Below are 12,239 nucleotides of genomic sequence, written 5' to 3'. Positions count from 1 at the left end.
TGTGTGTGTGTGTGTGTGTGTGTGTGTGTGTATATATTAAAATCAAGGAAAAGCACCATGGGCCCTTTAAGTTCAGTTAAACCAACAGAGGAGGAGGAGGGAGATGGGGCGAGTGAGTTACAGCCACTGTGTGAAGAGAGAGAGAGAGATGGATCAGATGAGGGGGGCAGGTGAAGTCAGGTGAAGCCTCTGGACTATGGTGGGTGTTGTGGCGACAGCAGGGTGAAGAATGGGCTGGTTAGTCACCGTGGCGACAGAGAGGACACCTCTACTCACTCTCTGTGTGACCTCCTTCTCCACTGCCATGGATCAACGGCAACAACCTCGCCACGGCAGCCATCCGGAGATGATGGAAGACCACAGCTGAGCGGCTGTGACATCACACAGGGGGTGGGGCCAGTGCAGATGGCACAATGGACGTTTTTAACTCTAGGTCTCAGCGCAATGAAACTTGTCTACATTTGTTTCTAGTTTTTATCATTTTTCTTATTTTTTTAAATTAATTTTTTTGACTTTATTGTACTGTACATTATATATTTTACCTTATATAATATATTAATGTTTGTGAAATAAAATTAATAAACATTTTAAATATAATATTTCTGTGTTTTCCAAATTTTAAATATAAATGTTTGTGAAATAAAATTAATAAACATTTTAAATATAATATTTTTGTGTTTTCCAAAGTTTTTAACATTGATTTTGTTAAGGTGTTCTCCTCTTTTTCAGGTTTATTATAATTTTAGGAATGTAAATGATACAGAAGTCAGATGTGAGCAATGGCCTGTTTTTGTCATTGAAGGAAGTGCATTTGTTCTGGGAGAAAGTTTCACAGTGAAAATCAGTCAATTCAAGTGACTTACAGTACAAGTGATTTTAATGTATTTCACATTTGCAAAATGTGATTTTTTTTTATAAAACATTTCTTTAATATTTTGTGTGTGCTAAACACTACAAAGCATAAATTTGACAGCATCACAAAATGACTTGTCAGATTTCCATGATATTTTCTATGGAGACAGCTGATGTTGATCTTCTGACCGTTTCTAAAGTTCACTCATCAGGACATTTCTTTCCATTTGTACATTTTTCCATTTTCCACAGACATTTACAGAAAGCATTTACAATGCATGCTGGGAAAAGCATTCTTGGCCTTGTCAGTTGTGGCTGCTCTCCTTCTTTTCAGATACATAGGTCCATTGGTATTTTGGTGTTGAGGAAATCTGTGGCTGTTCTGTTTCTCCACAGGTTATAAATACAGTTTTCTCTGTTTGCAGGTGGTGGTGTCTACAACAGTGCATGTGGACGGTCATGTTCTTGCAGTTTCTGATAACATGTTTGTGCACAACAACTCCAAACATGGCCGCCGGGCTCGGAGACTGGACCCTTCTGAAGGTATGTTAATATACAGGTGCAGGTCATTTGATGCCCATTAGATGCTACTCTGACTGTAACAAAAAAGCTTCAAATCCCCAAGTTTAGACATTGGGTGAGAGGCGGGGCACACCTGGACAGGTGGCCAGTCTGTCACAGGGCTGACAAAGAGAGACAGAAAACCACTCGCACTCACAGGTAGGTCCAGTCACCAATCAGCTTGACCTGCTTGTCTGTGGAAGGAAGCCGTAGTACTGGGAGGGAACCCACGTAGACATGGGGAGAACATGCATACACACAGAAAGGCCCCGGTCGGCCACAGGCTCAAACCCAGAACCTTCTTGCTGTAAGGTGACACAGTTCCACTGTGCCACCCCAAAGGATTTTTACCTGGTTAAATCAAGATTAAATCAGATTTCCTCATGCAAGCTGGGTGACATCATGATAACCCTGTCCATCTGCAGACCACACTGCATCTCTGCTGTAGAGCACTGTGTAGCCCACTGGATGGTGACACATAAAATAGGATTTCAACCTTTTATTCCATCAAAGGTCAGCACTGTCCAACTACTCTGTGCCACGAATGTCTAAATTTACTGTATCTGATCCTCTGTCAAAGCCCTGGGCATGGTGAGTTGACCTGCAGAAATCATCCAATTAAAATGAACGGATTTTAGTGTTAAAATGTAAAAATGCTGCTTTAACGCATCTAAAGCAGGAGACCTGAGCGAAGGAGGGGTATATAGTTTGGTCTTTGAAGAGTGGCTTGTGGGTAGGAAGACCAGACGCCGCCCCGTCCCCAGAGAGGACAGTATGTGTGTGTGTTTGTGGGCCATTCAACCTCTTTAATTGCCCTCCTAATTAAAGATGGTAACCATAGAAACCAGTTCTCCCAATCAGAGCGCACTGGAGTCCCATGGGTTTGAACGCTCTCTGTGATTTTACTGTTTCGTCTCTCTGTAACAGCTCGGGTTCTGTAAAGCTGCAAGACCAGTGTAAAAGAAATCCACAGAAACCAGTAACTCCATCTGAAACATTTACAGTCTTCCTACACAGAACAGGTAATAAACCCAGCTGTCAACAGGACACGGCAATGCTTTGTCTCTTCTTACATACAGTCTATGGTCCCAACTGATTATATGATCCTGATTGAATATGCATCAGGGGGCAGGCTGTGGTTCAGTGGGTAGAGCAGTCGTCTCCCACCGGAGGGTCAGAAGTTCGAATCTCGGTCCACATGTCGAGGTGTCCTTGGGCAAGACACTGAACCCCCAAGTTGCCCCCGATGATTAGAGCCATTGGTTGAATTGGCACTGCAGATGGCTGCCTCAGTTCTCTACCAGAAACATATTCCTTGTGTGTAACATACTTGGCCAAATAAAATAAAGGTGATTATGCATGAGTAACACTGACAGTTTTATCAGAACCAAACAGTCCTGAAAGTGAAAGTCATTATTCATCACAGTTTGTCCGACATGGTTTAAACCTTCAGAGAGCTCAGATCAGATTGTTGTTGGGAAGTGAAGATTTCAAATGTCATTGCGTTCCATGACCAATAGAGGGCACTAGCATAGCTAGTTGAGGCATATTGTATGTGTGCATCCTAGCTGTGACACTAATAGAGTAGTTGTAACACCCCCCCCCCCCCCCTTAGCAATGTTAGCATTGTTGTGGTCAGCAATACAGTAAGTCTGACTGAAGCTCAAGCTGCTGTGCTTCATTACTGATATACGAAGATATCACAATTGTAAACACACAGTTATGGTTGACACACTCAGGCTACAGAAAGGTGCGCTGACCTAAACAACCAGCATTTATAGTCGTAAACAGTCGGCAAGAAACATTTCACAAAAGAGCAGGAGCATTAACGGTGGTTATACAAAGCAGTTTGTAGGGTTGAAAATAAGTTGTGTTGTTGAAGGTGTGTTGGTGCTGAATGGTTTGTACACTAAAGTCTGCCCTGCATCACCATCAGCAGCTCTCCTGCTTTGCCTTTGCCTGTTATACACAGTTAGTACTGTTGTACTGCTACAGCAGCCTCTATTGAAACAGAATGGAATCGAATCAGGTGCTGTAATGTCATCTTAAGTCGTTGGTGATAAGATTAGGTTCTCTCCCTCTCACTCTCTCTCTCTCTCTCTCTCTCTCTCTCAGTGCTTTAATTTCACTTTATAATTAATCTGCAGCCATTCTTGAAAGAAGAGGGAGAAGTAGTCATTACCGGCAGAGTGTGTTCTGTGGGTGTGTGTGTGTGTGTAGTACTAGAGTGAACTAAGCTAAAGTGGATAAAAGCCATAACCCAATTAAATCACATTCTGTGTGTGTGTGACCTTCAGCCTGAGTAGTGCAGTAGTAAGCATAAACTTTATTGCCAAGTATTATCAAAAATACATGGAATTTGACTCCAGTCCAATGGCCCCCGATGTGCACAGCAATAAAAAACAAAATACAGTATATACAAGTTAAAAAGCACAAGTTAAAAGAGCAAACATAGACTAGCTGTTCATCAGTGTAATTTCCCGGGAGAAGAAACTGGCCTTGTGCCTGGTTGTCTTGGTGCACAGTGACCTGTAACGCCATCCAGAGCGGAGAAGGTCAAACAGTTTGTGACCGGTGTGTGACGGGTCTGCAGTGACAGATCCTCCATGGAGGGCAGGCTTGCACCATTGACCTTTTCTGCAGTCCTGACTGTCTGCTGGAGTCTGTTCCTGTCCTGTTTGGTTGCTGAGCCAAACCAGACAGTGATGGAGGTGCAGAGAACAGACTCGATGATTCCTTTGTAGAACTGTATCAGCAGCTCCTGGGGCAGGTCAAACTTCCTGAGCTGGCGCAGGAAGTACATCCTCTGCTGTGCCTTTTTGGTGATGGTCCTGGTGTTGGACGTCCACTTCAGGTCCTGGAAGATAGTGGAGCCCAGGAACTTGTAGGACTCCACGACTGAAACTGACTGACATGACTGAGCTGAGTATAGTGAGCGGCGATAAGGTGGGGGAGCTCCATCAGTGAGCGGAGATAGGGTGGGGGAGCTCCATCATCTCCACCGACTTCTGTGTGTTCAGCTCCAGGTTGTTACGACCACAGGACCAGCTGTTCAACCTCCCGTCTGTAGGCTGACTCATCACCGTCTTGAATGAGGCCGATGACCGTCCGGTCGTCTGCAAACTTCAGGATTTTTACAGAGCGGTCTCCTGAGGTGCAGTCATTGGTGTAGAGGAAGAACAGCAGCGGGGAGAGCACACAACCCTGGGGGGCACCTGTGCTGATATTTCGGGTGCTGGATGTGGTTTTCCCCAGCCTCACCTGCTGCTTCCTGTCTGTCATATACTGTAACTGGTGATCCACTGTTATGTGGGGACAGTCACAGTGAGCTGGGTCAGTTTGGAGTGGAGGATGTCCGAGATGATGGTGTTGAACGCTGAGCTGAAGTCGACAAATAAGATCTGAGCATAGGTCCCTTTGAGTCAAGGTGTTGCAGGGTTTAGTGCAGTGCCATGTTGACTGCATCATCCACCGACCTGTTTGTTCGGTAAGCAAACTGCAGGGAATCCAGCTGGGGGTCTACGATGTCCTTCAGGTGGGCCAATACCAAACTCTCAAAACACTTCATGACTACAGATGTCAGGGCGACAGGTCTGTAGTCGTTCAGTTCCATGATACAGGGTTTCTTGGGAACTGGGATGATGGTGGAGCGTTTAAAACTGGAGAGAACTACAGAAAGCTCCAGTGATCAGTTGAAGAGCTGCGTGAAGATGGGAGCCAATTGGTTGGCACAGACTTTCAGACAGGAGGGGGTTAGTACTGCAGGAGCGTAGGTCACTGGTCCCCAACCTGTGGTACAATGTGTGCACTGTGGCGTGTGGTCTGAAACATGTCTCTGCAGATTCAGTCCTCTAATGTGGATAGAGTCCAGTCAGTGAGGCTTCAGTGTGGCACAGTGATGGAAGAACATGGAGCAAAGGTGGAGCGTTAACAGCATGATAAATTCTAACATTTCTATTTACCCATCTGCCCCTCTCTCATCCAGCAGCCACTCCCTGTATTAAAGCCATCAGTCCCAGCGAGGGCTGGACAACAGGGGGAGCCACCGTCATCCTGATCGGAGACAACTTCTTTGATGGCCTGCAGGTCGTCTTCGGCACCATGCTTGTGTGGAGCGAGGTAACACACACCTGATCAATCAGTAATCACTAATCAGTACACTGAACACACAATGACAATAACAAACAGAATCACTGTGTTTTTTTTATACAAAGATGACATTTGTTGCACCAAATCTGACACCAATCTATGACTTTTCTCTCTCTCCATTATTCTCTCTGTGTATCTCCTGTGCCTCTCACCCTCTTTCTTTTCAGCTGATCACCCCCCATGCTATCCGGGTCCAGACTCCTCCACGTCACATCCCCGGGGTTGTCGAGGTCACGCTGTCTTACAAATCCAAACAGTTTTGTAAAGGAGCACCTGGACGCTTCGTTTACACAGGTACCTCAAAGTGAGCAAACTTAATCTGACAGGCTAACTCCACAGTCAGTCACAGGAGGAGCGCATTAACCTTCCTCAAACATCCAACCAGAGCAAGTCTTTATAAGCTGACATTTAGGTAAACAAAGCAGTTCATGAAGGCAAGGCAGCACATTTCAAACACAGAGGAAATTCAGAGTGTTTTACATGGCAACAAATAGCATTAACAACATTAAAAATACAAAGCATTCAAAACCAGAATAAAACTAGTTAAATCAAAATAAAGCTGGATAAAAATAACTTGCCAAAATGAGGTGATAAAAGCCCAACAGACAAAAGAAGATCACAAACAAAACTGCAGCAGTTACAAAGCAAAAAGTAATTGTAAGCGTCCAAAAATGCAGCTGAGGAAACCGGCGTTTTTCATCCATGTTTTCCATTCTGACTTTTGGTCAAGTTACCTTTGTTTCTATCGCGACATTTGTAGAGACCAGACCACACAAGCCTCAGCCTGCCTTCAGTTTTATAGGACAAGTTCCAGAAAGCAGGTTCACCCAGTGGTTTATTCACAAGTTCAGGGAAACTGAGCTTTCATTGCCAACAACGGAGATCATGTTAACTCTGAGCTAGTTACTGCTAACTTATTCCTTGAGTCTAGCCTGTCTTTTCTCTCTGTCTCAACATGAATTAAACTACCTCTGATCAGCTGTTCTGGAACTGAGCACCCAGCGGTTTCCATCTCAGGGATGCTCAGCTCAGAGGTCAGGGGTCATGTCAGAGTTAGTTAAAGCTGGTCTTTGGAACACCCCGGCTATCACTACTGAGCCAGAGTGCAAACAAACACAGGTGATCCACCCAGGTGAGCTAGTGTAGAGAGAGACAGACAAATAGACGGTGACAGACAAATACACAGATAGACAGTACCTTCACCTGCCTCCCTCCATTAGTTTGTTTATATTTCACTTCCTGTTCACACTGTCACAGTAATTACACACGTTTCAACCTCATTAACCCTCAAACTGTCTGTTAATGACCTGAGAGCACACACACTCACACTCACACACACACACACACACACACACACACACTCACTCAGTCCTGCAGGTGCGTATGTGTGAAGTCATCAGTCACATGACCTTCACTTTCACACAGCAGATGCTTTCACACCTCAGCAGCTCACCTCCACCCTGCACCACACTGCTCCCAGCATGCATTGCACCAGCACTTCCATAGAGAGTGAACAGAGAAGAAGTATAAGTTTCCCGTATTGAGAAGTACAACAGACATGTAACTAAGCTGTTTACAGGCCAGAGGTTAAGCTAAGCTAGTGTAGAACCAGCTCTGATGTGTAGTGGACTAGACGGACACAGCACCAGTAGCACAGTAACTCCCTCGCAATGAGTGGCTGAGATGTACCTACAGTGATCACTGTACCTTCCACCCAACAGCCTTGAGCTTCATGTGGTAGGGAAACACAACGGAACCGCACTTAAAACTATAGGAAAAGTAGAGTAAATCCTTTGTCACACACCGACAAAGGCAACTTTATTGTTGTGTACATGTGTGAGGTGCAGGCGTTGCGTTATATGACTGCACCTAAGGTGAAAAACAGTGACATCACACAGGTATTAAGCACGCTGGTGTGTCCTTGTGCAGACAGACGGGATATGTGTGTTCAGCCTTCATGTAATCTCCATGAGTATTGATCACAGAGTATTGATCGCTCCAATGCCTTCCCTGTCTGACCTACTTTCAGGTTTTTATTTCCTCACGCGTCCACACACACACACTACACTGACTGACGACACTGTAGCGCCGTCTGTTCAAGTCTTTGAAGCTACTAAATACGTGTAAAACTGAAAGTGATGGATTCTCACATCAGCAATAAAACATTTCACTTCAGCCGTCATTAATGTTTCACTGTCCATCCTGACAAAGGACTGACTGTGGACTGTCTCTAAACACTGGGGTCAACATTCACTTTATGCAGAATGACAGCACTACGTTGACTCTCGGGGCTGAAACGTCTCCTCAGAGGATTAGGGCAAGTGAGATCAGTGGTCGGTGTCATTCAAGATCCACACTCATCATGTCCTTGCTAGGAGCCAGTGACAACCACACATCAGTTAACAGCATGCTGGGAGCTCGTCTCCAGTCAGGTGTTAGTGATTAGACTGGTGCACAGTTTGGTACTATGCCTGATTAGACCCATTCAACACAGACAATTAACCAATCAGACAAAGGCTTCCACAAGAAAATGCACAATGCAAAAATAAAGCCTAAAACAGACGAGTAGTATACACTGTGAATAAGTGCTACAGTATGCTTACTCGGCTAGACTGGGTTTATCATTGGTGCAAGTCAGGTGGATAATCTGAAAAACACTGAGATGAATCTGGATATGAACAGTGTGTTTATTAACCAGGTTAGTACACTGTACAATGAACATGTCTAATACCGGTGCTGCCAGTGGAGCCCCCTCTGCCGACCACAGACTTTATATAAAGATGGATGACGTGTCACATCTTTGTGCCACTATGTAAAGGCGAGGCCAAAATATAACACTAAAGGCCGCCATCTTGAATTTGTGAGGCATTTTACAACCAGATTCAGAACAAAAGTGACCAGAGGCAGATCCGTGGCATCAGGCTGCCAATCAAAGCTGTCTCTCATCTGAAACACACCCCATTTTACATCATCTATAACTTTTTTAAAGCACATTTACCATAAACCTCCTGTGCACACATTGCCCTGATAATGTCCAAAACTAGAGAAATCACTTCTGGGAAAATGTATTTCATGTGCACTCTGAGTTTTTATTTCAGTCAGAACTTGGAGGGGGCGGGGTTTATAGCCTATACTGCATCCAGCCACCAGGGGGCGATCGACCTGTGGGAGCTGTCATGTCATCCATCTTTATGTACGGTCTGTGCTCCTGAGACACAGGAGAGTTGTTGTACAGTGATGGCAGGAAGAGTTGCTGTAGCATTGTCTCTGACAGTGCAACTATGTCATCACCTTGTGACCGGAATCACACACATCATCTATCTAAAGTGACACACACTGTACACGTGCAAACAGCAGTGGTGCTTTGGTTACATGAGACACTTTGGAACTCCTACTCCAAGACATGGTGAAGATAAAGGTGGGTCTGATCCATAAAGGACCTTTCCAGGAGAAAAGGGGGACACACAGCTGACAAACTGTAACACAGTTAACAACACAGTGTCACACACTGACACACAGACGTCTGCAGAGCTGAGACACTGTCTAACTGCTGCTTGTTACGCCCTGTGAGCCTTCAAGGACTGAACACACACTGTCTGTGATGTATAGCGGAGTCGGAGTAAAGCTTGTTAAACGCAGCTGAACCACAACGGGATTATGACTCATGCTCTTCACATACACACACACGCATGCATTGTGTACTGTGCTCGGCTGTGTTCACTGGCGCTCTGATTTATCGCCTCCTGGCCAGTTTAGTCTGTAAATGATGTTAGAGGAGAGAGAGGAAGAGGAAACAACAGTGACGACTGGTAGTGACTCACAAACTGCACCGTGGGTGAACCGACGGTTTCTGGTCCTGTTCCTCTTTCTGTAACTCTTCAGAGCACTGTCATCTGTTTGTACTCAGGTGTGAGATACGAGTCAGTGTCCAGACTCCGATTCGTTTGTTGTTGTCATTAGGTTTCAGGTTTTCCACTGTAAACTGTATAAACTGTGAGCTCAGAGTCTCTAGTTCAGTAGTTCAATCAGCAACATGTTTTATTTTCATTTACATGTAGTTTATGTTCTTACTCATTCATTTCTGTAAACTGTCTCCTTATCTGTGTTCCCACACTGCCAGGGCAGCATGTGTCAGCCAGAGTTGACTGTTATAGTCAGGAATGAGTCTGTGTGTAACTGTGGCAGGTTAACCCAGGGGTAGGTGCAGGCACTCATAGGGAACTAAAGGACCCCCGAACGTCACCCCGGAGACACATGACACGCAGCAATTCACGTTACTTTACATTCGAAAGTGTTCATTTCACATCTGAATTGCATATAAATTTCATTTGTATGTTGTTGACATTGTCCAGAAACCACAGGTGCACCGTGGGAAAGGTCCACACACTGTGCCATGTGATAAAGTCGTGGTGTCTCATCACACAGCTGATTTGTCTGGTGTTATTGTTGGAGACAGTGATGGACAAAATGAGTGTGGTGCTTTGGGAAAGTTCTTTGTAATATTTGATCAACTGACCAGCTCCTCTTCCTCCTCCTCAGCATTAAATGAGCCCACCATAGATTACGGCTTCCAGAGGTTACAGAAGGTCATCCCTCGCCACCCCGGAGACCCAGAGCGACTGCCCAAGGTACAAACACACAAACACTGAGACAAACAATCATTTTAGACAAACACAGATGGAGAATAAGTGATGATGTGTTTTCCATCAGTCTGTGTTCTGGTTGGCTGCTCTGAGTCCTGATAATCATCAGCTGCATCTGATGGTACCGTTGTGTGTGTCTGTGTGTGTGCGCTGACTCACACTGAGACTTTAGCACAACACACTCCTCTCTGGCTGTATTACACACATTTTGTGTCTTTACCAAACAGACTTACACACAGTGTTGGTCAGACCTTTACACAAATATCAGGCGCCTCTTTCTGCCTCATTTTCCTTCTGCAGAGGAAACAGACTCTCACAATGTTACCGTACTGAATGAACCGTCCTCCTCCTGGTCGGCCTCGCTCAGTGACTGCTCAGTTGTGTGGGTGTGAGCAAGTAGGCCAGGACTGACCTCTCTCAGCTGTGTTTGCTCTTCACACAGCTAGTTTATGAGAAACAGTGTGATCGCATTTCTGTTACTAATGGTGTCAAGACAGAGAGACCAGGATGTGACAACAGGTTTTCCACCTCCCACGTGGACGTGTGTGGATGACACCGTACACAGCAGCTTTGTAGTCAAGTCAATAAACCTCAAGTGAATTTTGTCTCCTGCAGCTCTGATGTGCACTGACATGCTGTTAGCTCCATAATGAAAACCACATCCCACCACATCTTTAATAATTCATCTGTAATAGTTTTATTCAATTACCCATGCTGCCTTGTGCTCGACGTGCAGCAGAGTGGCTGTCGACCACAAACTCTAATAACTGGAAACAATCGTGGATGCCTTTGATGTCTGGGCTCACTCACTCGTGGCTGTATTTACACTGGTGGACCAGTTAAGGTCAGGTGTTTGGGCTGATCAGTTCATGGCTTTAAACTTTCTGAGTAAGTGGAGCTTGACTGGAGATTCTGGAAAGTTTGAACACCTACACTTCTGCATGTGTTGATGAAGACCATGTTTGTAATTGATAGGTCTCAATCAAGAAAGTAAGTGCACCTTGAGTGAGAATGTTTTGAGAATGTCAGTGCAGCAGTTTTTTGACTCGCCGACACTTTAGACACTGTCCCAGTGAGGACAGTGCAGAAATGTCCTCATGTTGTATAAATGTCCTCACAGTGCATGGTAACTGAATACAAATGCAAATGTGTCCGCACAACCACAGAAATAAATGGGAAAGAGCAGTAAATGCTACAAACACACAGACACAAAATAATTGAATACAGGGAGGTTGATCTGTGTGTGTGTGTGTGTGTGTAAAGCCTATTGGCAAACAGGGAGGTTGAAACAGTCAAATCAGGTAATCAGCGAGTGCAGCCATGTGGCAAGAAAGGAGATTGGCACACACACACGATTATCAGTCGCTCTCTTTATCTGATTTATTAAAACAGAACTTCTGTCTGTTTTGCTGTTGGTGGCGATGCCTCTCTGCCTCTGCCTCCATAACAACATCAGGTGAAACGTAGCCAACACACCACATCATATCCATCTTTGTATCCGGTGGAGAACCGCCTGCTGCACTCTGACCTACGGTGCATCTAGTTTATGAATGTATGGTGACTAAGCGGCTCAAAGGTCAGTCTGTTGTCTCACCTTGAGTCTGTCACAGACACAGTGATGCTGTCGCAGCCTGTCCAGGCCGACACTGACCGATGCTCAGTGGACACTCAGGAAACCTGATCCCAGAACATCAGGACAGTTTCATGTTTGGTCTCCAGATAAACAGTGCTGGCCAATGCAGCACCTTGCTGGATGATGCCATTTGTTTTAGCATGATGCTGCGTCGTTTCACATTTTGGAGTATGGATTGGCAATGGGTGTTATTTTGGGTTATAATTTACACTGAACAGAAATCTGTTGGGCCTCCAGTGTGTAAGTCTGTATTGTTGGGGGACAAGGCGAGGGTGTTCAGCCTGTTCAGTGGCATCTATAACATTTCTTTCCCTCTTGTTTTGTCACCGTTATCTCCAGGAATCCAGCGCACCACCTCTTCTGCTGTGATTTATTTAGACTTTGTCATTGTCAAGTAATTA

General features: G+C 45.0%; 1 protein-coding gene across 3 annotated transcripts in view; it reads left to right on the top strand.

The window, feature by feature from the left end:
• The window catches only part of LOC109969672 (transcription factor COE3-like), a 46,056-nt gene that overhangs the window by 21,677 nt on the left and 12,140 nt on the right, over positions 1-12,239 (top strand). For 2 of the 3 annotated variants that reach the window (XM_020616719.1, XM_020616717.1), the window contains exons 8-11: positions 1,278-1,395; positions 5,399-5,532; positions 5,730-5,856; positions 10,102-10,190. In XM_020616719.1, coding sequence (XP_020472375.1) covers positions 1,278-1,395; positions 5,399-5,532; positions 5,730-5,856; positions 10,102-10,190 — 468 coding nt within the window. The remainder of the gene's footprint in view (positions 1-1,277; positions 1,396-5,398; positions 5,533-5,729; positions 5,857-10,101; positions 10,191-12,239) is intronic. The other variant, XM_020616718.1, reaches the window with a different exon arrangement.

Source organism: Monopterus albus, unplaced genomic scaffold, assembly GCF_001952655.1.
Source record: "Monopterus albus unplaced genomic scaffold, M_albus_1.0 scaffold177.1, whole genome shotgun sequence".
NCBI classification, from domain to species: Eukaryota; Metazoa; Chordata; class Actinopteri; order Synbranchiformes; family Synbranchidae; genus Monopterus; species Monopterus albus.
The sequence above is the reverse complement of the archived record's forward strand: the minus strand, read 5'-3'. Positions and strand labels throughout refer to the sequence as shown.